The following is a 26,242-nucleotide window of genomic DNA, read 5'->3' on the forward strand; positions in this document are numbered from 1 at the left end:
CCCCAAAACTGTCTTCTGCTCATAATCCCAGTCTCTTTGCACAAAAGGTGCCTTCTGGCACTGAACTGGCTTTGATGTTGCAGATGATGCAGATCTTTGCTCACTGAGCTGAACTGGAGTAATGCAACTGTTCTGACAGAGATACTATTTGCAGACCATAAAAATCATCACAGAATCATTATTGAAAGCTGGCTGCAGAATGAAGACCACAGAGCTGAATTTCCAGCCTTGAGTACTTTAGTTTTAATTATTTTTAAGCTTGTCTCTGACTCCTGATTCTCAGAGCAGAAGTCATTTTTTAAACTTTATAAATAAAAGCACAAATATTTTTTCTCCTTCCAGCCCTATTCAGCCAAATGGATTTATTAAGATGACGTAGAGAAAGATTTAATAGCAGCAGTACCTTCAAATTTAGAGCTAAAACATTTTTTATTATAATTTAGTAGTGATTTTAGTCCACATAGATGTTTGTAAGGAGTCAAAAAGGAAGCTCAATAATGGTCTCAATAGAGCAGATTTTGGTGCCCAGGCTGCCCTGGGCTTTGCTTCAGCAGCACCTGAGTGTCAGAATACTTTTCCCTCTGCTGTTCCCTGTTCCCTCCGACACTACAGACCCAAAGCCTGCTTCCTTTCCCTGTGACAGCTTCAGCTGGCAGGCTGCAAAATATTTATCCTCTTGTGTCCATGCCTGGCTCCAGTTCTGATTGAATTTCACCTTGCTAGAGTATCCATTCACTACTAGGATAGCAGGCAGGCTTTCCAAAGGATGTGTAATAAATTGATCTGACTCTATTGTTCTCTTCAATAATAATAAGTGGAACTGCACCTTTGGAAGCTTTCTGATACATAAAAACTTGGTAAAAGCCAATTATTACAGTTACATAAAGAGCACAAGGATGTCTGAAGAAATGATGTATTCGAATGCATTAAACTTAGTAGTTGTATAACTTCATCTATGTCCTACAAAAATTGGGGAAATAGAAGAGACTTTGGATGATTTGTGCCTTATATAACACCAAAATAATGATTTTTGACTTTATCTTTTATTTGCTAGTTAATCTCCTTAAAGTGAAAAAGTGACTTATCTTGCTTCATTCCTTTGTTCTTAGCACATACAAGTCTCCCCTGTTATACTCAGCTCCACAGTAACAGCTGCAGTGAATTCAGCTGTGGCTTAGCTGGATGGGCATCCAACCCAAGTGGGCTTTTTGCACACTCCTACCCACCTATAGCTGAGTATCTACATGGTTGGGGTCCTGGAATACCAAGAGTCAGAGTGGGTTCTGCAGTTCCATTATCTTTTTTTATAAGATTCATCAGGCAGTGCCTGTTTCTCATTAAATCTCTGTATTTCAGTTGCAGGTGTTTCATTCCTTGATACATTTGTATTGACTTCTCAATAGGATTTGAAGTCACTAGGATTATGCAAAGCATTTAAAATGGCACATTCCAAACAAAGAAGCTAATATACTTCATTTTTATTCCCAGCCTTGGAGGGTCAAAAGCATTCCTGGTCTGGACTAGCCAGAGATTGTTATTTATCAGATACATTCATAATTAATATGGGATGCAGTTTATTTTCCTCAGCAGGCTTTTTTTGTCTCTGTAGTATGTGCATTTTGTATGCTGTATTGTGAGAGAAGACAGGCCTTCTGAATATGAATTGTTAAATAAAAACTTTGGGTACAAGTCATATATTGTCTGTTCTTGGACTGAATTAACATTTTGCTGTGCTTTGTCAATGCATTTCAGAAATGTACAATTATTTCCTTTTGGAAAACTAAAATATTACCTAAAAACTCATACCAATATATATCAAATGCAATATTTCTTAACGTACCAACTTTTAAACCTTTTCTCCCTTTGGAAATTGGAAAGTGCATGCAGAAACAAGTATTTGCATTTTGTTTCTTAGAGTCAGGATCTGTACATCAGGGTATTTTCAGCTATCTGCATTTTCCTGTGTTTCTTTTCCCTCTGCATCTGATACAAAGCTGTCATCATTTCTCTCATTGCCCTTTTTGGGAATGGATTCCAGCCATGAAATGAAATTCTCTTAAGTTTTATTTGATGGAGGAAGGGAAACTTGGTTTACAGTGCATTATCTACTCTTCAGTGCCTCTACATATGTCTTAGGACAGTCTGGCCTGACACTTGTTCCCTTCAGGAATGCCCACAAGGAGTTGGGGGAAGTAGGAAAAGCACTTGCAGTCCATCCCCAGGCATGGCTGTGTGCTACATTCCTGATACAGATGAGTCATTCACCTCATCATCCTGAGCTGATAACTGAGGCATGAGGCTGAAAGAAACTAAATTATTCAGGCCTAGATGGAAGTGGGGGGAATTGTGTGGGAAGTAGAAAAAAAAGCCATCTTTTATTCTTTCCTTTTTGAAGAGATTTCTGAATGTTATTTAGTCAATGAACTTACACAGTTGGAGATATCCATGTGCTAACCTGTGGTGCTGAAGAAAAACAAATTTGCAGTAGGTGTAGTTGCAGAGCTGGAGGCACTGAACCCCTGGCATCCTCATGAGCAGGTAATTTGTGTGATGCTTGCATGTATGTATGTATGTAATGTATTCAGGTGGAAGCATAAGAGTCAGTGGTGCTTTGGAATTCAATCTTCACATCTTCATATAATCCTTTGCAAAAGGAGGATCATCATGTAATGATTTGTAACCAAGTTGTGACTGACTGCCTCTGTCTGGATGCCAGGTGCCCCCAAAGCTGCTCTGTCACTCCCCTGCACCATGGTCTGCACCATGGGATCCAGAGGAATCTCTGGATCACCTGGAGCACATCCTCCCTTCTCCACTGACAGGGGGTGATTTTCTAGCAGCTTCTCACAGAAGCCACTCCTGTAGCCTGGCCATGTAAATCCATTACAGTAGTATACCACAGACACTAAACAAGTTGAGGTTAATTATGCCTAATTATGCTAATCAGTGCTGGCAAATGCCACCACATCTTTCTAAAGCAAAAGCTGCTGCCCTCCTTTTATAACATTAAAAATCAGAGGATTAAGGGGAAAAAAAACAACCCTTGAGACTAACTGCCAGTGAAGCAATGTACAAATGGTTGTGTAGGCCAAGTAAGTGCCACAAATGCATTAGTGTGGCAGGGCACTGAACCATTATCCCCTCTTGCTAGCACTCAGAGCCCAAGAACAGTGTAGCACTGACTTGGTGTTCCTGCTTCCTGACCTAAACTACCTGGAGAATTCCTGCATCATGCACTGCAGATGTACCTCCTGGTAATTCAGGCTGATGGATTTCAAAGTGTTCCCAGTTACTGCATATGTAAAAATCATTGGGTCAGAGAGTTTGCTGGAAAGCTGGAACATCAGAAGAAAAGAGATTGCTTCCAGCTCTCCTCCTTGGTCAGCAGACTAAGGGAAGCAAATAAAGAATACCTGTGTCACTGTTTGCATTTTAGGATTGTTTCATTTGATTCATCAAATAAGGTGAGGTGAGGTTTTCTGTTTGGCTCAAAAAAATAAAAAGAGTCTAGTTCCCCCCAGACCCTCAAAAGAGTGCTCATTTCATGGTTGAGAGTTCAGAAGTGAAGGGAGCAAGTCTGCTTAAAAGTTACTTAAGAAAACTTACAGACTTAAACATTGATAAATGCAGCTGTCTGGTGTTTGTAACTTTGGGTAATAGTCATAAATATTTATATCAAAAACTTCAGAGCATTCTGGCTGTGATGCCCTCAGGCAGTTGCAAATATCATTTTGGATGTTGACAAGCAGGATTTGTTTGTTCTATGTCAGCTTGAGCTGAGCATGTGCTTGTCTCTTCCAAGGACTCTTCTTGGGCTTCAGTCTTGTTTCACCACACGTGACTGTGATGCTGCATTGAGGTCTGTGCATTTATTCCATTTTAGCAATAACTACTGAAATTGTAGGCCCAACTACTTATCACAGTGAGCAAAACTAGGAAAGACCTTTTATCATATCAAATAAAGGGGAAGACTTTGAAATAACTTTTTCTCAAAGGCATATTTTCTTGGAGCGATTCTAGCATGAGGTTTTGGGTGTCTATTTTAGAAGTGACCTTTGTTGACTCTCCTCTTCTTTTTCAGTGTTCTTAACAGAGGACAAAGCCAACTCTGTGTTAAAAAGATACCCAAGAGCCAACACGTTTCTGGAAGAAATAAAGCAAGGTGACATAGAACATGAATGCAGAGAAGAAATCTGTAGCTATGAAGAAGCAAGAGAAGCATTTGAAAATGAGGAAAAAACGGTATGTTTTGCTGTCTATGTAAAGATGTGTGAGGTGTATTTGCATTAAACTTTTGGGTGTGCTGAGTGCTGGTATGTTTTCCAACACTGCATTAGATTTGGTTTTTGCACAGGCAAATTGTACTGGCAAAGCCAGTGGGTTTAGTTACCCAAGTGGCACAGGCAACCTTGCAAATTCCTTCTGAAATTTACACAGGTGACACAAACCACTCCTCAATGGCTGGGCTCTACATCAAAAAATAACAGTGTATTAAGGCATCCTGGACATCTTAAGTTCTTGCCATCTTTTTGTTGGTGCATCTCACACATAACTAGTGAGATATATAAGGCTGGCATGGGAATTTTCTGATTTATTAAAATGAAGTTTAGGACATATGTTGTGTCTTCAAAGCTGCTTCTTTCTGCACACCTCTCTTTTTATCTCCCAAACTTGACTTGGTGTGACTATTCTTAATGATTGCTCATTGCTAAAAATAAAAATTATATAATTAAATTAAATATAATTTAAAATAATGTGTACATGAAACAACTTGTATAAAATTCTAACACAATATCACTTGTGTTTTTTGTTCAGTCACTAGAGAAAATATAACCTAAACCTGTTGTCTCTCAGCTTCTTTCTGCCATTTAGGAATATGCTATGATAGTTAGCATTTCCCTTGCAGAGGTATTTGGGAAGTAGTGAAATGGAAATAATTACAATTCTTTTCTGCCACAAGTGGTGAAGGAGCTTCCAATAAGGTCCTGACCTTTTATCTGTTTCCACTGCTGTATCCTTTTTCCCTGGTGATGTGTTCTGCTGTGGGGAGTTGCTAATGGGCCATGTTCTGCTGATGTGCAGTGATGCCTGAGCAGCCCCATTTGCTTGGGCTGTGTTTAGTGCATTGTCTCCCAGCAGTATCCATCCACACAGCCACTTAGTAATAGTTAACATCTGTGTCCCAGGGGAAGGGAATGGATGCAGTACACTGGGAATATGATACAGTATATTCAGAGAAACACAGGATCAAAGCTTTCATAGTATAGATAGACTGGAATTCAAATAGGGGCTGTTGTTTATTTATCTCATGATAACTTTTTTGTCTAATCTCTGTCTTTGTATTTTTTATCTTGTTCACTTGCTTCTTTGTTTTTCTGAAATCTTCTGGGCAGGTTTGCAACATGCAGATTTGTAATATTAAAAGAATATCGAGCAGTTCCCTCAAGTTATTTTTGGTGCATGAATTTTTAATTAGCATTGTGTATGTCAAGTATGCATACATGCCATTCAAAATTTCCAAGACAGGCTTAGGGATTTTTACAGATTCAGAATTATTATTTAAAACTATAAAGTTAGTTATAAAGATAAAACTATTATGTTAGGCTAGAGCCAACAGAGAAGATTTTGCAGGACTTTGTGGTAACATAGAATAGGAAATTCTGTGTTGACAAATGTAATGCATGTGGAGAAATTTGGAACATTCATTATAGTATATGAGATGATCTGTGAGATGAAGGCTGAGCTGATGTCAGTCACTTGCCATCCTTCTGACAGCAGAGCTAAGAGGGCCTCAAAGGATACTGGAAAGGTGCAGGTTCAAAGCAAATAGAAATCTCTCCTCACCACAGCTAATGAAGCTCTGGACTGCCTTGCCACAGGATGTTTCAGATCCTGAAAGCTTGTGTAGTTTCAGAGAACAGTGATGTAAATGAAAGAAAGATAAATCAGTCTGGAACCATTAATTAAGAGGAATCAGCTTTGGCTAATGGAAGTTCTTGAGGTAGAAATATGTGAAATCTGGGAAAGTATCCCTGCCTGCTTGTGTTTGAGCTCTTTCAGCAGTCTCCAGTGATTAGTGTCAGAGAGAAGCTAACAGATAAGATGAGCCCTAGGTGTGATCCTGTAAAGCTCTTTATTGGTGGTGCCTGTAGCCTGCAGGCAGCACTGCATGTGGTCACTGGTCAGGTGTCAGAGGTTGCTGGGAGGCTCAAAGGTTTATTCAAAGGTTACTGAGCAAAGTATTCAAGTGTGATTGTAGCACTGATATTAGTATAATTTCCATTAACTCATTTTTTTTAAATTAAACTGTGTGAAGATTTTAAAAGCTGGAAGTCACAGATTTTCATTCCTATTGCAAATTTCCAGTGAATTTTAAATATTGCAGAAATTGCCAAGTTCCCTGTGTTGCTTTATTCAAGCAAAACAAACAAACTACTGCTAAAAAGCTTAGGAAGCAACTCAAAACTTGTCAGCACCAGATCTGAAATTATATGACTGAGTAAGACTTCAGTGTTGCTACATGTGTAATTATGGAAACTGGATAAATACTCATAAGAGAAGATGTGAATCTTTTCCTGCTGCTTGAAATTGAGGGCAGACCAGAAGAGAAGAGGTTAGCTGTGCACTCACTTCCCTTTATTGCTCTGTTCTCACCCTCTGCCTGGCAAATACAAGCAGTCTTCTGGCTTTTTATCAGTCCACCTTTCAAACAAGTCAGGCAATTTGAGGGTGACAATGCTGCCAAATGTAGTAAAGGCCTCCCCTGAAATTCTGAGCAGAGTGTGTCTTGACTTCCTTGTGGATCCTTTATTTGATTCAGGCTTCAGATCCAGCTAATTGATACTGACTCTATTGTTAGAAGTATTACAAATGAAAGGGAAACAGAATTCTGGAAAATTTTGCTGTAACTGTCTTTGGGAAGCCTTTGAGAATTCCTTTTCATTATTTCAAACAGCAGGATTTGCCAAAGCACTAATGTACATTCAGAAAAATAGTTCTTGGCAGGAATATATTGTCAGTGTTTTCTAAGTCTTTTCTATTGCAGTTGTCTCATTCTGTGGCCTGCTTAAGTTTTTCAGCCTTATAAGGCTTTTACACCTGGTATTCCCAGTTGTACAGCACTCAGGGATAAATGATTACTGAAGTATCCTTTTCATTAATCACAAGTTAGTAATTTTGTCAAGCAGAAAGTCCCTTCTGTTTTTAGTTAAAGAGACCAGCGTTGTGGGAGGAATGTTTGTTTTTCAGCTTATAAATTACTCTTTAACTTTCTGTCTGAATTTTACAGATACTTTGTAAATTTTCAGTTTTCCCCACCTTGGTCTTTTGCAAACAGTAGGTTTTTTTACGAACAGCAGTTTGTACAAATCCTCACACTGTGCAAACTCATCTAAGTTGTGTGTGGCTTTGTTGGGCAGGATTTGACTCTGACCATATGTCTTGTACTCCTCCTGCACCATCCCTTTGCTCTGCAGTGTAGCTGTGGGGTAGCAGAGCAGAGGGAGGGAGAGCTTGGCAGCAATGCAAATCACACCTGAAGGATGAATTTCCTGCAGTTCCTGTCAATTGTGGCAGTGTGAAGCTAAGTCTGTGCTTTTCTTAGAGAGCTGACTTGCAAAAATGTAAGCTGGGAACCTGGGATCTAGTATGCTAACAAGGTTATTTTTTGTGGAGTTGTTTTTTTTGGTTGTTAGTTTTTTTGTTTTCCTGTGAAGAAGAACATTTAAAGATTTTTCTTTTTTTTAATGACTAAGCAAGTGTTTCTTTCTTAGTGTTTTTCACCTGTGTCCAGAAAGTGTAATCTTCTGTCTCTGTAAGATAGTGTAAGACCTAAAGTAATTTCTAACTGGGGAGTGGAGAGTGTCTAAGCTATCTTGAATTTTCTTTGCCTTACATGTAAATGAAAGAGGACATTAAACTACTTTCATCCTTAAGGCAGTTTAAACTCTTACTTTAAGCTCTTTATGCATCTGTCTGGTCACATCACCAAGTCAAACATCCCCAAAGCAGCACACCCTGTTCTGCACTAAGTGCCTGCCACTCTGGGAGAACAGAACAGATTTTCTGCTGCTTTGCTGAGTAGCAGAGTGCCAAGGAGAGAGGCTGTTTCAGCTTTGTGAAGATACATAGACATTTTCTACAGCAGGTAGATCTGACCTAGAAGTTACATGGAAACAGTGTTAAAATACCTGCCAGTCACTTACTAGGCTTCTGTTGGAGAAGGTGCATTTCCTCTGCAGTCTGCAACACATAATAGATTGTTAGGGGAGAAATGTGATTTCTTCTTTTTTGTCAAAACTACCTTTCTCCTCCAGAAAGTCTTTAAAATGACATCTCCTTGCACAGCATATTTAATGGCTTTCAGTAAATCTTTGGTCTTAAAAACAAATATGGTACAATTTTAATTCTTTGTTGCCATTGAGGCCACAGAATAGTGATGTGGTTCCAGTACATACAGCAGCATTTCATAATCCTAATTAATCCTTTTCTGCCTTTTTTAGTTAACAATATCTTATTTAGTCCACTTAATAATCTAGCTAGCTGTATTCTAACCAGATGCAAAAGTAATAGGTATTTTTAATTGCCTGGTAGTCTGAGGGGGAAGAGGGTGAGGTGTTTGGTTCTGACAGGTTTTACCATGCAGAGATCCCAAAAGCCCTGTTTTGCAGCTAATGGCATTTTTCAGTTTTAGTTCCCCCCAAAATATATTTTTCTAAACTCAGAACAGTTGGTTTGGGGTTCACATGTGGAACACATGTCAAGGAGGGCTCTTGTAGAGAAGTAGTTAGAGCACATCATTCCAGTCTTGCTTTTTTTGAAGGAATGCCACCCAACACAGCTTAGATGATTTGGACCAGGGTTCACACCAAAAAGGAGCATTGTGGCAGCCTGCTTGTGGTGCCAAGCCTTAAAATTTAGGGAAAATGCCTGATCCTGAATTGGTGTAGCAGTTGAAATTGTTTTACTTTTTGAATTTGCTCACACACATAAGAACGACTGAATTTATCTTTGGAAAAGAAAATTTACAGGAGAGTTAGTTGTTTCATGCACATGGCATTGCTCTTAAGCTGAGTAAATTCTGATCCAGAAGTGCTGTGAGTATGTGTTTTGCCCATGGTGTCCTGCCTTTGCACAGGGAAAGCTTGACCTTTATGCTAGAGGGATTGTGCTGCTTCTGGACTCAAGCTGCCTCTGGGGTCAATTTGGTGGCATTTTCTATTTAATGCTCATCATGTGGCAGCTAAACTAAAAAAACTGATGAATCTGATTAGTCTGTGAACAAAGTCACTGCAACCTGAATACATCATTTACTAACAACTGAGCATTGACAATTTCAATTCCACCTGCTAACTATTTTATAAATAGTTGCATGAAATGTGTGCTGTCATTTAAAATTAATATAGTGCTGGCAGGAGCAAGAGGGATCAAGTCTGTGGATTTTTAAAGAAAACTAGAGCTCAGAGATTCTGGCATGGACTGGGCTGGTGTCATTAAATACAGTTTTTTTTGGTTTGGTCTTTTTAATTATACTACAATATACTAAATATGCTAAATTATGGCTACAAAACACAGTGGAAGTATTTCATAGTAGGAGAGACATTACAGGTGAGGATGGCTATGCTTTTGAGGCAAGGTATGCCTTTCTTTTTTACTGTTTATTCATAGCATTCACCACAGAAGAAATTTGATGGTAACATGATATTTGTGCTACCCCTTGTTCATATTAACATAGCAAAGACTTTCATATATTGGTGTCCCCCTTCATCTTTGTTTTTCACTTGTTTGTATTTTCACTTTATTTCCATTTATCTGTAGCTATGCTGTCAAGGTTTCTAGAATATAATAACCTCTATAATAGTCTCATAGTTATGGAGCTATTTTTAACTGTAAACAGAGGATCTGGATCAACTCAAAATAAGCTGACAGTGATTGCTGTATGAGCCAGAGGGTGGTGCATGTCTAAATTATGATACGACAGTGCAACATAGTTGTTCTTTGCCAAAATAGTCAGTCATTGTGAGCCACTGTTTCCCTGTCAAATTGTACTAGTGTATTATTCAATTTTAAAACAAACAAACCCTAAACTTGTACCTTGAGTGGTGCTGACAGATTCTGATCCACCAGATGATGTGCATGCTGATTGGGCAAGATCTTTTGAGATTTTTTTTCCTAGTTTGTTTTGTGGTTGGGTTTTTTTTTTCTTTTTGTATTATTGCTTAGTTCTGTCTCTGCTGCATGTTTGTAAATTTTGAGTGCAGGTATGAAAATGTTAAAAGTGGTGAGGAGTTTGTTTGCAAAACCAAATCCCTTTTGTATCACTAATCACATGAGAAGAAAAATTGAAAGTTTGTGTGCTTGTCCATGCCAGTTCTTATTTTAATCATCAATATTTGAAATGCTTTTTTTTTTTTCCTCCTCATTCCTTAAAACAACTTGCTTACATGGCTTGTTTTTCATTAACTGTGTTATAGCTTCTGACATGTTATGTCTTGCTCTTCTAGAAGGAGTTCTGGAAAGTCTACAAAAACGGACTCCAGGGAGAAAGTAACACAGGACATAGCTGGTATTCATTTTACCTTGCATTTCCATTAATCATTGGCCTTTTTGTTATCCTCATTGTGGTTTTTGTCATCTGGAGATGCCTGTTCAAAAAGAAGATGCGCAGGCAGTCGGTGTACGCGCACAGGGGCGCTGACGGCCGAGCGCCCCTCCCGCCGCCGCTCAGCATTGTTCATTCCCCACAGGAGGAAATGGATGAAGGCACTGGGCTCTCTCCAGGAGCTCTGAGCTACCTGGATGCACGGTCAGACTCCATTTCCACCAGGCTCTCAAACTGTGATCCTCCTCCTTCCTATGAGGAAGCCACTGGGGAAATCGGTGTGAGAAGAAGCGAAACTGAACAGCATTTAGATCCACCCCCACAGTACGAAGACATTGTGAATTCCAGTTCAGCCAGTGCCATTGCACTAACCCCCATTGTCACCAGTACTAAATAAAACAAGAATGCCATGGACCTTTTAAAAATCATTAATCATTTTGTAGCACTTTATCTTGGCTTATTATGCATTTCTGTAATTTAACGGACTTGTATACAATGAATTTCACCTTTTTAGGTTCACTGGTTCTTTGGGTTTGGGATTTTTTTTTTTCCCCTATCGAATGTCTTAAAAGATAAGGAATCTGCATTGAGAGTGTATTGCAGATACAGATGTGGTGCTCTGTCATACTTCTCAAAAGTACCTCTGTTTTGAAGGATGTCACTTGTTTTGTTCCAAACACTGTCCACATTCCCCACAAGATTTGTGGGATCCCCCTGCCCTTTCTTACTGCAGACTGTCAGAATTCCCTGCCACAGGGAATACTTAAGCAACATTTTAATCATTATTAACACTAGAGGGGACTGATTTTGCAGTATTGCCTCTTGTCAGTTTGGTTCTTTTTTCTCACTTGGATTTTTGTTGCATGCTGCACCCTCTCCTGGTCCTCAGGAGCCTTTGTGTTCAAACCAGGATCTCGTGTAGAGAATGCTGGTGTAACAGCAATAATTCCAGAGTCCTAGCAGGAGAGGTGTATTCTAAAGCTTTTTCTATTGCAGCTCAAAATTCTGTAAATGCTTAGAAGCTGAAAATTCAAGACACTAATTGGTGAATTTAATGGTGTAAGTTTTTTGTCTGTGTTCTGCCTTTCCTATCTGGTTTTACTTTGGTATTCTAGAGGTGAGAAGTGTGCATATGTTAAGAAAGTTCATGCAATAGTAATAGTGCAGTACTAAAGAGTGGATAAAATCCTGATCATGGACTTCCTACTGTGATTTCCCTGTGGGACCAGGATGTAATCTATAAGCACATACATCCAAAGGCATTACTTTCCTTTTTAAAGGGGAAAAATGGAAAGGAATTCAGTGTCTGAGACTTCCTTTTTTCTCCAACTATTAAAACCTTCCTTAAGGTTTTGCCAGCTATAAACCCCTTCCTCAAGTTGTGATGCTCACTTGCCTACTAACATGTACCTTGTGTGCACCTTGTACTGGTGCCTGTGGAAATTCTTTGCAGAGAATATAAATATCTTTTTACAACAATGAATGAATTTATTCCTTATCCATTCCAACAAGGAATTCTAAGAACATGCAGGCATAACCCCAAGCATTAGTGTGGAGTGACTTTTTGAGGCTGAAGAGATGGATGCAAGTTACATATAGGCTTGTACAGAATTTCAACCACTTGGTTTAGGTGGTCCAAATTCTAGTGTGGTGATTCTTTTTTCACAGGTTGATTTAAAAGTTAATTGCTCTGTTTAATTTCTGAGTATTCAGTTTCAGTTTTCTGAATTCCCACACCAAGTGATGTGGCATTAACTTAGTACTGTTCAGTGTACTACTAATCAATTAACATCAACTGAAATGTGTTGAGCCCTGAAGGACTAAATTGTGTTGGCTTTGTATATGTTGGCTTCTTACAACAGAAACCCAAACTGTCTTGTTCCAAACATCCCAAATGAAATGCCAGTGCCATCTGTTTGAAATTGCTCTTAATGGCCCTCTCAAGGGGCTTGACCCAACTGTTCCCAAAGGATTTTTATGGAGGGAGCCTGGAAGGAAATGGATGGTTATAGATGGGTGTGTAAGTGCACACTTTGATAAGAATATGATCTAACAGATTGATGAGTGGAGTCAGGAGTTCTCGTTTTTGGCAAAGAGTAGATTGCCTTTATTGCCTGCTGGGCATCTTCAGCTGCTTTAGAGATGAACTCCTGGCCAAACTTCTGACTCCACTGTCAGAACTGCAACACATATTTATATTCATTATATATAATAGATATATTAAGATAAACGGATAAGTACAGTATGTTTATTTGTAGTAAAAGAGCCTGGTTTTTGTTTGTAGACTGTCAGACCTTTTCTTTTGAAGTGCTTTTAGCTCTTGTGAATCCTGAATTGCCACTTTGGAAGTTAAAGCTCCTTTCATACCAAGCAAGAGTTAATAAACACACTGCTTTAGGCAGATTCACCAGAACAAAGTGCCTCATCCCAGCGTGCAGAAACCACCTCAGAGAGAGCTGGTGCTTCAGAGTCTGTGCCATATTGGCACCTCCTGTGCCTGCCAGCACAGGTTGTAATTTTAGCAGTAACTTCCTTGCCAGGATATAGGCCTTTTCTGTAGGAAATGCATGGAGATCACCCATGTCACATTGGTTGTTCAGCAGCTGTCATCAACCCCTGAACATGGGCAGGCTCCTTTAGTAGTTTAGAGATGAGCTGGCTTTTCCCTTTTTACTGTGTTTTCTTTACTCTGTATTCCACTACCACTTTTAAAGGATTTGTTTCTGGCTCCTAAGTTGAGTATGTTACTTTATCTTGTTACTGTGTCCTGTAGATACTTTTATGTGCAATCCAAAATTGATGCTTGCCATTCCAAAAAAAGTCACAACCAAAAACTTGAAGAGATGTATGAGTTGAATTAATTGGACAATGCCTTTTCCATGAATACATGAGTATGAAAGCCATTGTGGGCTACAGATTTATTTCTTGGTGAATAAATTTGATATTTAAATGAAACCTGTGTGGGACAGTTGTGCAAATGCATTTCCTGTAAAACATGAACAGTTTTTTCCATGTTGGAATAGTGTCAACTTACAAATTGTTTGTTCTGTTTTGTGAAATGTGGGAAAATAGCTTAGTCGTGTGGTTGACTTTTCTAACCTGATTGAAAAATAAAATTTTATTTGTACTGGGGTTTTTTACAGCTTTTTTTTTTTTCCTTGTTTTACCTATCTTGTAATTGCATTGTCATGCAAAAAAAAAAAAAAAAAAAATTATAGCTGTACCTCTCTAAGGTTTTGCAACTCTGAATGCAGTGCTGTCCTGACTGATGACACAAAGTCAGGATACTGCCTTTCCAACTTCTGAATGTAACCCTGAATTTCATCTTGCATTAGGACTGAAATTATATGGCTATTAAAACTAACTTAAAGGTGGCACTGTTTTAAGAAATTATGGAAATTAATGATTTGCTTAGATGATATTAACATTAGTGAAGGTTATTCTGTCTTCACTGGATGTAAATAACCTCTGATTATTGTATATTTTAAAGGGGTTTGGTTTACATTAAATTATCCTATTTAAACTTTTTTGCCTATGTTGTTTATAGAACATTTTTGTAACATTTGTTTTTCAATATCCTAAATAAAAATTTTTAAGATGCCTCTAATTTTTCAAAATATCACTTTTACACAACTAAAGTGAGTATTAACTTTGTGTATTTAAGTGGTCTTTCAATTTTCATTGTTCAAGGGAAATCAGTTAATCAGTTAATCAGTTTCATGAATCAATTATTTTGGTGATATAAAATACAAATATAATTTTATTTGTGGGTAGGCAAGTCTATTGTTTTAAAATTCAAGCTCAATTTTTATTAGAGTTATAAATTTCTATTGTTTCCTATTTTTAAAAAAAGCATTTAACACTGAGATGAGCTCATTTGCATATGTCTGGTGTTAATAAAACCAAGATTATGGGTTCAAACCCTGTATGGGCTGTTCACTTAAGAGTTGAACTTGATGATCCTTCTTGGTCCCTTCCAGCTCGGAATATTCTGTGATTTGTTGTACCATAGCTAAATAAGTCACAGGCTGAGGGAAAGAAAAAAACGTTGTAGATTTAATTTCAAAGTTCCCCTCAGCCACTTGAAAATTATTACAAAATGTCATGTCAGCTCCAGGAATGATGAATTAAGAGAACAAACCAAACCCACCCTTGTGCAATGATCCCTGCTGGAAACTGAAGGTCTCCATTCCAGGAGAGAGGTGGGTGTCATCCCTTCCCTCCTGCTCTGGCAATCAGGATAAAGTGTCCCTGGGGCTGCTCTCCAGGCAGGCTCTGTGGCAGAGCTTTGTGTCTCAGAGCTGTGAGCTCGAGTGCAGTTTGTGCTGCTCAGAACAGAAGGGCAGAGAAAGGTACCTGAGCAGCAAGGGCAGTGCCTGTCCAGGCTGTCAGTGCCCAGTGTGGCCCCGTGCTCCCCCTGGGGAGTTTTCATGTGTGAATCCCAGGCCAGCACCGTGTGAACAGGACACTGCCCTGGGCTGGGTGGGGCTGGCTGTGCACACACACCTTTGTGCCCTGCACACACACCTTTGTGTCCTACACACACCTTTGTGCCCTGCACACACACCTTTGTGTCCTACACACACCTTTGTGTCCTACAGACACCTTTGTGTCCTACACACACCTTTGTGCCCTGTACACACACCTTTGTGTCCTACACACACCTTTGTGTCCTACACACACCTTTGTGCTCTGCACACACCTTTGTGTCCTACACACACCTTTGTGTCCTACAGACACCTTTGTGTCCTACAGACACCTTTGTGTCCTGTACACACTCCTTTGTGTCCTGCACACACACCTTTGTGTCCTACACACACCTTTGTGCCCTGCACACACACACCTTTGTGCCCTGCACACACACCTTTGTGCCCTGCACACACCTTTGTGTCCTACACACACCTTTGTGCCCTGCACACACACACCTTTGTGCCCTGCACACACACCTTTGTGCCCTGCACACACCTTTGTGTCCTACACACACCTTTGTGCCCTACACACACCTTTGTGTCCTGCACACACCTTTATGCCCTGCACACACACCTTTGTGTCCTACACACACCTTTGTGTCCTGCACACACCTTTGTGTCCTACACACACCTTTGTGCTCTGCACACACCTTTGTGTCCTACACACACCTTTGTTCCCTGCACACACACCTTTGTGTCCTGCACACACCTTTGTGTCCTGCACAATCCATCAGCAGGGCTGGCTGTCCCTGCAGGCCTGGCTTCCCCAGGGAACGTGGGGATACGGTGCTAAACTGGTGTCATGAATCTCAGTGTCTATAAAAATCAGATCATTGTGCAGGTTACTGGTGATGAATGTTCATTATTTATTGTTTCTTTTGCCCAGAGCACTGTGCTGTGCTGCTCTAAATCACACTGATAGATTTCTTTTTATTTTCTGCATAATGTGAGCTTTGTAAATGTCTCCTAGTGCCACTTGCTGATTTTTAAAAAGAAGGAAAACCATGTTCAGCTTAAAGCACTGAGGTGACATCTGTACTTTTTCATTGCTTGCTGCACACACATTTGATTGATTTGCTACAGGGTAATTGAACTTTGAATTTTGCCAGAAAGTTGAAGTACACTTTTCTTCTGCAGGGGTATCTCAGTAATTGTATTTTTCATTTGGCAGTGAGTTATTGAATTCCAAGTAACAAGTCAGTGCAGGAAAGGTCTTGCTTATGCTGTTGACCATATCTATCTATCTGTAGGTAGATACAGGTATCTCCACCACATATATTGCACAGCATATTATACAGGGCTTCCTACCATTTAGATCTCTGCAGATGTTTGCTGTAATGTTAGACCTGTGTCCTTTTTGCCTGTCCTGTCTCTGTGTGTCCTGCAATAAAGACACACTGACTGCTGTGCTATTTTCCCCTTTAGAAACACAGACTAAGAATCAAAATTTTCAGTGTGCCCTGCTGTTTCCTTCTCCAGCTGGAAGCATTGTACATAACTGTGTGGCTCCCAGGGTTAGCTGAGGAGCTTAAAGCAAGAAGGAAACAAGTATTTAAAAAATTCATTTTGATACTGCCAGCAGTGAAATCTCTGCATAAAAAATAATCTGTACCAGATTGTCTCCCTGGCCTTCCCTGTGGTGTGGGATGTGTTTTCCCACACAACAGACCCTGGATCAATTCCATGGGTCAGATGCTCCCAGTTTGATTTTTCTTTATTTTCTCACTCAGTTCTTGCTGCTGGCAGTGGCACAGCAGCTGCTCTTGGCTGTGCATGGGGACTCAAGTTGTTTGGTGACACACAGCTGTACAGAGGTGGGACCAGCCTTCCCTGCTTTCCTCCCTGGAAAAGGGGAGGTCTCCTCACACCCAGACCAGGCAGCATTTCAGTGCTGGACAAAGGGCTGAGGGCATGGATCAGAGGCAGGTGTCAGCCTGCTGTGACACATGAGGCACAGTCTGTGGCCTTTTCTCTACCAGTCTGCATGCAGCCACCTCCTGTGGGCTGTTTCCAAGATTAAAACCACTGCAGGCAGCATTTCTTGCTGTGAAAAATGATCCTGCCAGAGAAAAACAAGGGTGATGGGACCAGCTCAAACATTTTCCCCAGCTACTACCCCTAAACTCTCTTAGCACAAGTAATTTATTGCCTTTTACTATTAGAATTACTATTTTAATTTTTTTCCTTATGCTTTTGTTGTGCCTGCTTTTGTGTTCATGGTTATATTATAACCATAGGTTTTTCCCTACAGATGGGTGAAGGTAAAATTTACACATAATCATGAAAAGCTACTTTTCTTTTTAGTTCCTTTTTTTTTTTTTTCATTTTTCTGTTTCTGGGTGAATTGTGTTTTTTCTTCTGAGCTTGATGGCTTTTACATTTTGCTTAATAAAAGTACTGAATGATGTTACCTCCTTTTTCTGCTCCCCCTAAAATATTTCACATGCTCCTTTAGCAAAGTGCATAACAGTTGATACTTTTATTGTGCAGATTCTTTAGAAGAAATGTGGCTTTGAAAATACCTTGTTATTTTCTCTTCAATCCTTTTTTTCAACCTTATGAAGTGTTACTTGTACCTCAGTTTCCCTTTTCTTGCCTAATTGTGCTTCCACCCTCATTACCTTCCAGCCTTTCCACACATGCAGCTTGGCTCCATGAAGCCACTACCATCTCCTCCATTGGCAGGAATGTTTAAAAATTAGTTTCTGCTCTGCACATTGCTTTCAGATTTCAGCATCTACTGTTCTGCATAACCCAGCAGTGACTTCCTGAAAATTGTTCACAAAATCCTGATCCCAGTGCCCAGCTGTCAGCAAACCCCCAGCCCCCGAGGAAGGCTGGCTCTCACCCTGACCCTCACCCACAGCCCTGGAGCATGACTTGAACTTGTTTTGCCTCCACTGCAGGGCTTTAGGGAGCTTTGAATATTAGAATAAGCTTGTAGTCTTTCTCAAGCTTCAAAATCCTTTGAAATTCTCCATCCTATATGCAGATCTCTGGGTATTGTGAATTACAGCACTGTCTTAATTTACTTACTAACTTCTTATGGATTGTTGGAAAGCAGACCAGTATATTTCTGTTATGGGATATCATAGATTGTGGGTTTGAGCTGCTCTCTTGATTTTTTGTATGCTAGTGACACCCACCTTGGTATTACACTTTGTGGATCACAAATTTCATCTGGAACCTGAGAAATCTTCACCAGTGTAGGTTTTGTTGCTTGTTTTTGTCAAAACTCACATGGTCCCGTAAGCAATTTTAGTTTCACTGAATTACTCTTCAGTATAGAAGTGTTTATTAACAAAATTCCTGAGTACCAGCAGTTGATGGTTTTATGATTGACTACAGTGATGTCTCCTAGCAACATGACTGAAAAAAGATCATCCCACACTGCTCATTTGTCCAGAGATTTCCAGATTGCTCTGTTTATCATGATGAGGCTAAGTCACCTCACTTCACCAGTACTCTCTGCAGCACATTTTGTGCCCATTTTGTGTTGAAAAGGGCTCTCCCAAGTCACACCAAAGGTGCAAGACCTTTTCCCTGTTTTGGGACATACAAAATCCCTCCCTGGCAGCTGAGTACTGCTACCCCTCATCCCCAAAGCATTCACTTCCTTGGCTGCCCTTTCCAGCTCCTGTGTGCCAGGGCTGCAGAGGCTGCCAGCCTGTGGAGTTCACTTTGTTGTCTGACACAGGAATTCAGAGCCAGGTACAGCCTGTGGACCTTTCATCTGGCACCTCCTCTGTGCTGGTGACAATGACAAATGAGTAACTTGCTCACAGTCAACATCATTTCAATAATCCTTTATTTTACAGAGAGTGCTGTTGTTTTAGTGAGCAAATGCTCCTCTTCCACCACATGTCACAGGTGAGATTCTGCAAGAGGCTATCCTGCAATCCCCCACCTCATGTCCCCCCACAGCTGCTGTGTTGGCCTGAGGCTGGTCAGACCCAGCTGTGGTGAGCATTGCTGGGTGGAGGTGGCAGAGATGCCTTTCCACACTCCTGGGGTGCCCAGCACCGAGGGAGAAGTGCAGGTGGGGCACAGGCTGTTTGGTGTGTGCCCTGTGACACAGAGCAGGCTCTGCTGCTGTGTGAGCCCATGCAGCAATTCCTGCCTCTGAGGAGCAGCACTGTCCCTGTTCACAGCCCTGCTTGGCTGCTGTGGGCAGAGCTGCTCACTGCACTGGGACAGGGCAGGGCTGGGTGTTCTGCTTTACAAACCTCTGAGCTGCCTCCGAGCTCTCCCTGGGGACATCCCTTCTCTCCATGTGCCAGCAGCACCTCAGCTGGATTTGTGCTGCAAATCCATCAGAAATTTTCCAGGCTCTGCCCTGTATCTCTTACTTGCATCGCTTTAATTTGAATTTCTTTGGGGTAAGTTCCAAAAGCTGTATGTTTTTCACGTGGCTTTGAAGACAATTTAAACAAATCCTGTGAAGGTACCTTGGGAGTGTTCCTGCTGTCACTGTTCAGTGCCTGATACAAATTGTGTTCTTCACTTTTTATTTAAACTGCTGGCAGGCGAGTTAATTTATTTTAATAGAATGCTACAGGGTGAGTTTGGAAAATCTAATTATTTGAAGGGCACTCAGAAATGTTAAAAGGTCTTTTTTAAGGCCAAATCTGAAGAAAGTGGTGCAATTAAATCACAGTCTAGAATTTTTTCTTAAAAAAAAAAAAAAAAAAAAAAAGAAAAGAAAAAAAAAAGAAAAAGAGAGAGAGAAAGAAAAGGAAAAGGCCAGTCAACTAAAGCAACTACTTTTGTAGTAGCTGTTTAAAAGTCCTCCAAAGCCCTTGGCTTTGCTTATGTACACATCTCTCATACCTTTGAAGGTTTATTGTCTACATTTGGACCAAGTTAACACGTGCTTGTCTGTTTTGTCTTGGCATGCCTTGGTGCTGTGGCAGCAAACCCACAGCAGGGAGATCAAAATGAGGATATTGAACCAGTCACCCTGCAGAACAAGCAAAGATATGGGAATGCTAAACTGGATCAGCCAGTGCAGGCACTGGTGGAATCTGTGTGAAAGAGTCAACTTCCAGAGAGGGTTAATCAGGGGCTGCTTGGAGTGGAGGGAGTCCTGCTGGAATGCTGAGGTTGTCCCAGCAGCCTTGCAGTGACTGTCTCACCTGATAGGTATTTTCATTCCTTAGGACCTTTTTAAGCCACCTCTCTGCTCTCTTGGTGGTGTGAATAAGGTTATCTCTACAGGGCATGCAGATAAAGTGTCCCCCAGAGCCAAGAGATTTGCAATATTTTTCTTGTCATTTCTCTTTCAAGCTTCTGTCAGTAGCAATGGAGTTTGGCCTGCTGTATTCACCTCAAAAAATCAAGTGAGTGGATTTCTATGAATGTTTCTGTATTCATGTATCAGCCCCACCTCCCTGGGTATGAGAATCCCTCCGAGGAGAGTAGCAAGTTCCTGTGGGTGCCTCTGGCTGTAAACCATGGCATGTGTAGAACAGCTGACTCTTGCTGTGCTTGAAAAGCACTGGTGAAGGACTGTAAGGAGCTAAATCCTGCTGTAATTTCAGGTTTTTTGCCTTTTAGTCATGTTCCTCTTGAACTGAACACCTCTTCACAGATTAGACTCTCTTATTCACGCAGGTGCCAAGGTAAATTTGTAACAGGAGTGTTCTTTCTCTTGTGAATAACCTTGAGAAAGATTCTTTCAGCCAGTAGCTTGACCAACCTTGCAGAGAAAAGAATTGAGCAATTTTGGCTAATCTCATCATGCTGAAAAAGACATACTTGTACTAAAAACAAAAAGATTAAAAATGCAGTGGTTGTGCACAAGTCCATTCTCATTACATTTTTCCAAGTAACCATTTCAAGCTTTTATCTGTTGTTGAGCTTTGTTTCTATCGCTAATAAACCTGTATGAGACAAATAATGAAATATTGATTTGCCAGCTTGAAAACTTTTTCAGCTGCCATTTTATTCAGAGCATCCATTGGCAGCACAGCACAGTGGAGGTTTTATTGTGGACTGAATGAACCCATTGGTTTGAGCATGACATGGTGAAATTGTAACACAGCAATAAAATTGCAATGCACATTTATGCCATCTGTTTCCTAGTAGAAAAACAAACAACATTTTAGTGATGGCCTTAAAGAATAAATCTGGACTAAGAAAAGAAAACTAATTGGAGCTTATAATGTTAGGAACAGCCTCAGATGTTGCACAGCCTCCTTCTCCCACTGTTGCTCAGCTGCAAAGTTCCCCCAGGTGTCTCTTGGTTTAGGCATCCTTAGGTGCTACAGTCTGCTGGGTTAAGGGCTCAAAATAACATCTCTAAGTCATAGAACACTGATTCAACAGATGTTTGCCTCCTCCTATCTCACCCATTGCTTTTATCAGCTTTCCTTTTTTGGAGTGGGCAGACACAAAAGCAGCCAGGCTGCATTGCTCCACCATCAATCAGTGATAGAAAACAAAGTTAAAAGGTCACAATGAGCAAGAGGCAAACATGAAAGAGTTTTGTTCAATCTTTCATCAAAACAGTGTAAAATCTAAGGTACGAGCCTTGTGTTACCAGAAAAAGAAGGAATAATAAATGTAGAATATGTAGATAATGTTTTCTCCGTGGGAAATGAATGATGTAAAATAAGAGAGTTCTTTTATTCTGTTCTCTCATTAAATATTTGAGAATGTGTTCCTTGTGTTTTTAAGTAACCTGTGACCTGAAAGAATGGTCCAAAAAGTAATGTCCTTGTAGCTATTGAAGTCTTTAGATGCTGAATGTGATTAAGATGAGTAATGAATCTTGTTATTAATTATATTTGTTGAAAAGTTATACATGTTGTGGTTTATCTACCTAATTAAAAATGTCTTCATGTTCAAACTGAGAGTAGGTTTAGATGAGATATTAGGAAGGAGTTCTTCACTGTGAAGGTGGTGAGGCCCTGGTACAGGTTGTTCAGAGTTGTGGATGCCCCATTCCTGGCAGTGTTTGAGGCCAGGCTGGATGGGGCTCTGATGGGACAGTGAAAGGTGCCACTGCCCATGGCAGGGACTTGGAACTGGATCATCTTTGATGTCCCTTACAAACAAAACCATTCTGTGATTTTATTCTATGATTCTTTGATTTATGGATCTCTTGCAAGGAGTTTCTCTACAGTTTCTTGTTTTCTATGCCCTCTTTCCCAATCCTCTGATGTATCTGGATGAGTTTTTGTGATGGCATCTGTCCAAAGTCTCTCATGGAAGAGGAAAGGAGAAAAGATCAGGGGTCCAGCCACAGCACTGTGGTGCCTCAGGGCATCTGTGCACACTGCCAGTGTCAAAACCCATCACTGGCATGTCCTGCTCTGTTCAACTACCTCATCCCCACTTCCTAGTCCTGGTTTTTATCTGCCAAAACTTGGCACTTTGCTACAGCCTCCCCCCACAAAATGCTGCTTCACATCTTCAGAGCTGGTTGCCTTGAGTCTGCCACCATCTTCTGTGAAGGAGGTTTGCATCCTCACCCAGCTCTCTGCAGAAGGCACCTGGTTACCTGCCTGGCACAAATCAGCACCTGTCAGATATTAAATGAGAAGGATGGAAGCAACTGGGTTTGTTTGTGTTAAAGCTACAGAGGGCACAGGTTTGTTTTTTTTGTTTTGTTTTTTTTTTTAACAGTGTTTGCCAGTTTTAGGATGAGAGCTTGAAAAATGTCATTAAAATGAAGAATGGTCACAAGGTAATAAAGAAACAATCTTCTTGCTTTAATGACTTGAGCTAAAAGCTAAATGACTGTAGCAGCTCAGATTGTAAAAGCAGTGGGAAATTTAATGAACAGTGACCCCACAGGAAAGTCAATCTGTCTGTAAATGTTTAGTTTTGTCATTTCTTCTGAAAAGTAATAAACCTCTATTATATAATCTATTGGCTACAGAACCTGGGGTCAGGCTCCCATTGAGCTTAACTCTGCCAATCTGTCTCAGCTGAAATTACTGACCTTCCCCATGAAATAAACATCCCAAGCAGGAAATAACTGTGCAGGTACTTGGGGAAACAGCTTTGGCTGTGGGAAAATGAAATTGTCCTGAACTTGACTGCAAAAGCTCTAAATAGTTTTCAAATTCCCTTAATGATAAGCTGATTCAGCCAGTTAATTATGTAAAATATTATGAATGAAACTGATTAGTCAATAGTAGCTGATGCCCCAGTTCTGTAACATGTCATTTATCAGGATGCTGTGGAATACTCACTGCAAATCTTGAAGCAAAGATAGTAATCAAATAAGAGATAAAAATGTGAACCTCTTTGCTTATGTTTAGCTACTGAGAATATGCAGATAGTGGGAAGAGGCACGTTGAAAGTTGGGTGATTTACAGAAGTGTATTTTAACTGCAGCAAACTTTGGATAGTGCCATCCACACGGGTTGCTGCTGTGAGCACAGACCTGGAAGAGGCTGGAGCAATCTGCTTCTGTCCCCTGCCACAAGACTAAACCAGCCCTGTCCTATAAAGCTCTTCATTTGGGCAAAAGTTTCAAGTTCGCTTTTTTTTAGTCTTATCTACTTTTTAAATCAGAAACTGTTTGTGCTCTGTGATCATCATGTTTCAGTGGCTTTGCACAGCAGCTTGAGCTGTGAGAATGGAACTGTGAGTGGGTGGGAGGTCACTTTGGAAGTGGCTGAGCTCACAAAACTCTTCAGGCTTTGCCTTTTCTCTTTTTTTCACCAGTTAAACAGTGGCAATTAGCCAAAATCCAACCTCTGTGTGTGCACATCATCATAGTGCTCAAATTTAACTGGAGATTTGCGTATTGTTTATAAAATGCATGTCACACTAAATCTGTACTGTTTTCTCTAGGATGCTTTAATAAAAATTGTGTAGCCCTATTTACATATGTGTCTTGCAGGTAACATTTCCTGTAAGTCCAGTCAAGTTTATTTTTGCTTAAAAGTCTATTGTAATTTGCTGTGAAACATTTAACACAAGTAAAGAATCACATTTTAAAAGACACTGAACTTTTTATAATTTCCACATTTTTCCCTCTTTTCTCTTTTTTGTTGCTGGCTGGTATTTGGTTCTGAGGGTTGGAAAAACTCCTTCTCTCAACGGTAATGTCCTTTCCCATTAAGCAAATCTTGTTATAAAGAATTTTTTCCATCCAATGGTTTGTTAGTGCTGAAGTACACTGAAAAGTTGGTTCACATTAGTCTGGAAAAGGCCACTGTTTTCATGAAACGAAAATGAACCTGTGGATGGTCATACTGGTCTCCAGGCTGTCCTGTCACCACAGCAGCCCCAGGGCAGAGCCATGATGGGGAATGTGACCAGAGACCCCACAGACCCAAGGATGGGCAGCCATGGCTGTGGCTGTAGGGCAGCTGTGGCTGAGCCAGGGGCCAGCAGGTGAAGCTGGGCCAGCAGGGTCTGCCCCCAGGCCAGGACAGGAGCCCCCAGTGCTCTTCCTCACTGGCTTTTCCTGCTGGAGGCAGCCCTGGGCAGGGGCTGCAGAGCCCCAGGCACCCTGGCCCTGGGCTGGGCAGTGGTTTGGTCCCCATAACCAGCAGGATCCTCCTCGGGGGGCTGCCTGTTGCCTTCTGCCACCTCTACAGGGGCAGGAGGGGGCAGACAGGAGGATGGCAGCCTGACAGATGGCCCCAGTGTGCCCTTTGCCCCTTTGGCACCCCTGATGCATGACTGTTTCCACTCATGCTTTAATCTGCCTCGCATTCTCATCAGGAATATCTTCTCTCTCCTGGCAGCACTGAGTGTGCTCTGTGTGTGCAGCCAGCAGCAGCTGCTCAGTGCCCTCCACACTGGGCTGTGCCCAGCCTCGGCTGTGCTGCTCCCACCTCACCTTTGTCTGGGCACAGCTTCCTGGTGTCTTTCCCAAAGTCACTTTGGAAACTACAGACTAGTTAAAGAACACTTTCAAACATACCTTGTAGGGAAAGATACCACATCAGTCTCCTTCACGAGAGTACAATGTCTCTCCAACTAGCAGAAAAGTTTTGGGAGGTAACAGTACTCCCTGACCACTATGGTGTCCTAAAGAAAGGCAAAACAAAACAGAGAGTAAATTAATTTTTAATTTTTCATGCCACTTCTCGCATCAGGGTACAGAATCATTAGGGACCAATCTGTCCTCATGGATACAGAAGTTCTTCATCCAGGCAATTTTCTGGATACAGTTTTTTTCCAATCTTATAAGGCTCACTCCCCTTTCCACCCCAGCACTGCTGCAATCCCTGTGGCCTAAATGACTCTGCTTTCCACCATCCCCACTCCTGCCCTGGGAGGGTGGCAGCTCACCTTCACAGGTGATGCTGGCCTCGTGTGTCTGCCTGACACACTGTGCAGGGACACGTGCACCAGCCACAGTTTCACAAACAGTGACTAATCAAGCTACTTAACTCCTCCATGCCACAGAGCTGCCCCACTCTTTATAGCAATTAAATAGCAGGAGATGTGGGAGAAGCACACACAGTAATGTGTATGCCATGCAAAAAATGTTGACCATTTGTGGCCTGGGCCTGGCAGAACCTGCAGCCCAGGTGCTGCTCACTCTGGCACAGCTGGCTGCAGGCTGACACTGCAGGAGCCAGTGCTGCCAGGCCTCCTGCATCCCTGCCTTCCTGGCCTCAGCACCTGCTGCCCATCCTGCTCCCTGCATCCCTGCCTTCCTGGCCTCATCACCTGCTGCCCATCCTGCTCCCTGCATCCCTGCCTTCCTGGCCTCAGCACCTGCTGCCTATCCTGCTCCCTGCATCCCTGCCTTCCTGGCCTCAGCACCTGCTGCCCATTCTGCTGCAAACAGCCCAGGCACAGCCGGCAAGGTCCTTTATCTCACCTCACTTACTCACTCATTTCAAGCAGTTGCTTTTAAGAATGTTTCCTCCCCCCCACAGCATTCCTCACAGCATTGCTGATGTGGTTCTTGTCTCATTTACCTGTCAAGATGTGCTTAACGAGTCTGCATTCTCCTTTCTAATGGCTGGTGACACTGCAAATCACTACCAGAGCCTGCAGCTGGCCAGTAACTTGTGTGTATTGCAAAGCAAAGAGAAATCACTCACATATAACTGAATCACTCAGAACAAAATTCTTCAGCTGCATCTGATAAGACAGCTGCAACATATGCAGTCTTTCGGAATATAAAACCGAATATGAAATCTGTGGGGAAAAAAGCATTTTGGGTTGGCATTATCAACAGTGTTTAGCACAT

General features: G+C 41.2%; 1 protein-coding gene across 2 annotated transcripts in view; it reads left to right on the top strand.

The window, feature by feature from the left end:
• The window catches only part of PRRG1 (proline rich and Gla domain 1), a 30,465-nt gene extending 16,263 nt beyond the window's left edge, over positions 1–14,202 (top strand). For both annotated transcript variants that reach the window (XM_079327508.1, XM_079327509.1), the window contains exons 3-4: positions 4,082–4,242; positions 10,503–14,202. In XM_079327508.1, coding sequence (XP_079183634.1) covers positions 4,082–4,242; positions 10,503–10,997 — 656 coding nt within the window. In that variant the 3' untranslated portion in view covers positions 10,998–14,202. The remainder of the gene's footprint in view (positions 1–4,081; positions 4,243–10,502) is intronic.
• The last annotated feature ends 12,040 nt before the right edge of the window (positions 14,203–26,242 follow it).

Source organism: Erithacus rubecula, assembly GCF_903797595.1.
Source record: "Erithacus rubecula genome assembly, chromosome: 1".
Classification (NCBI taxonomy): domain Eukaryota; kingdom Metazoa; phylum Chordata; class Aves; order Passeriformes; family Muscicapidae; genus Erithacus; species Erithacus rubecula.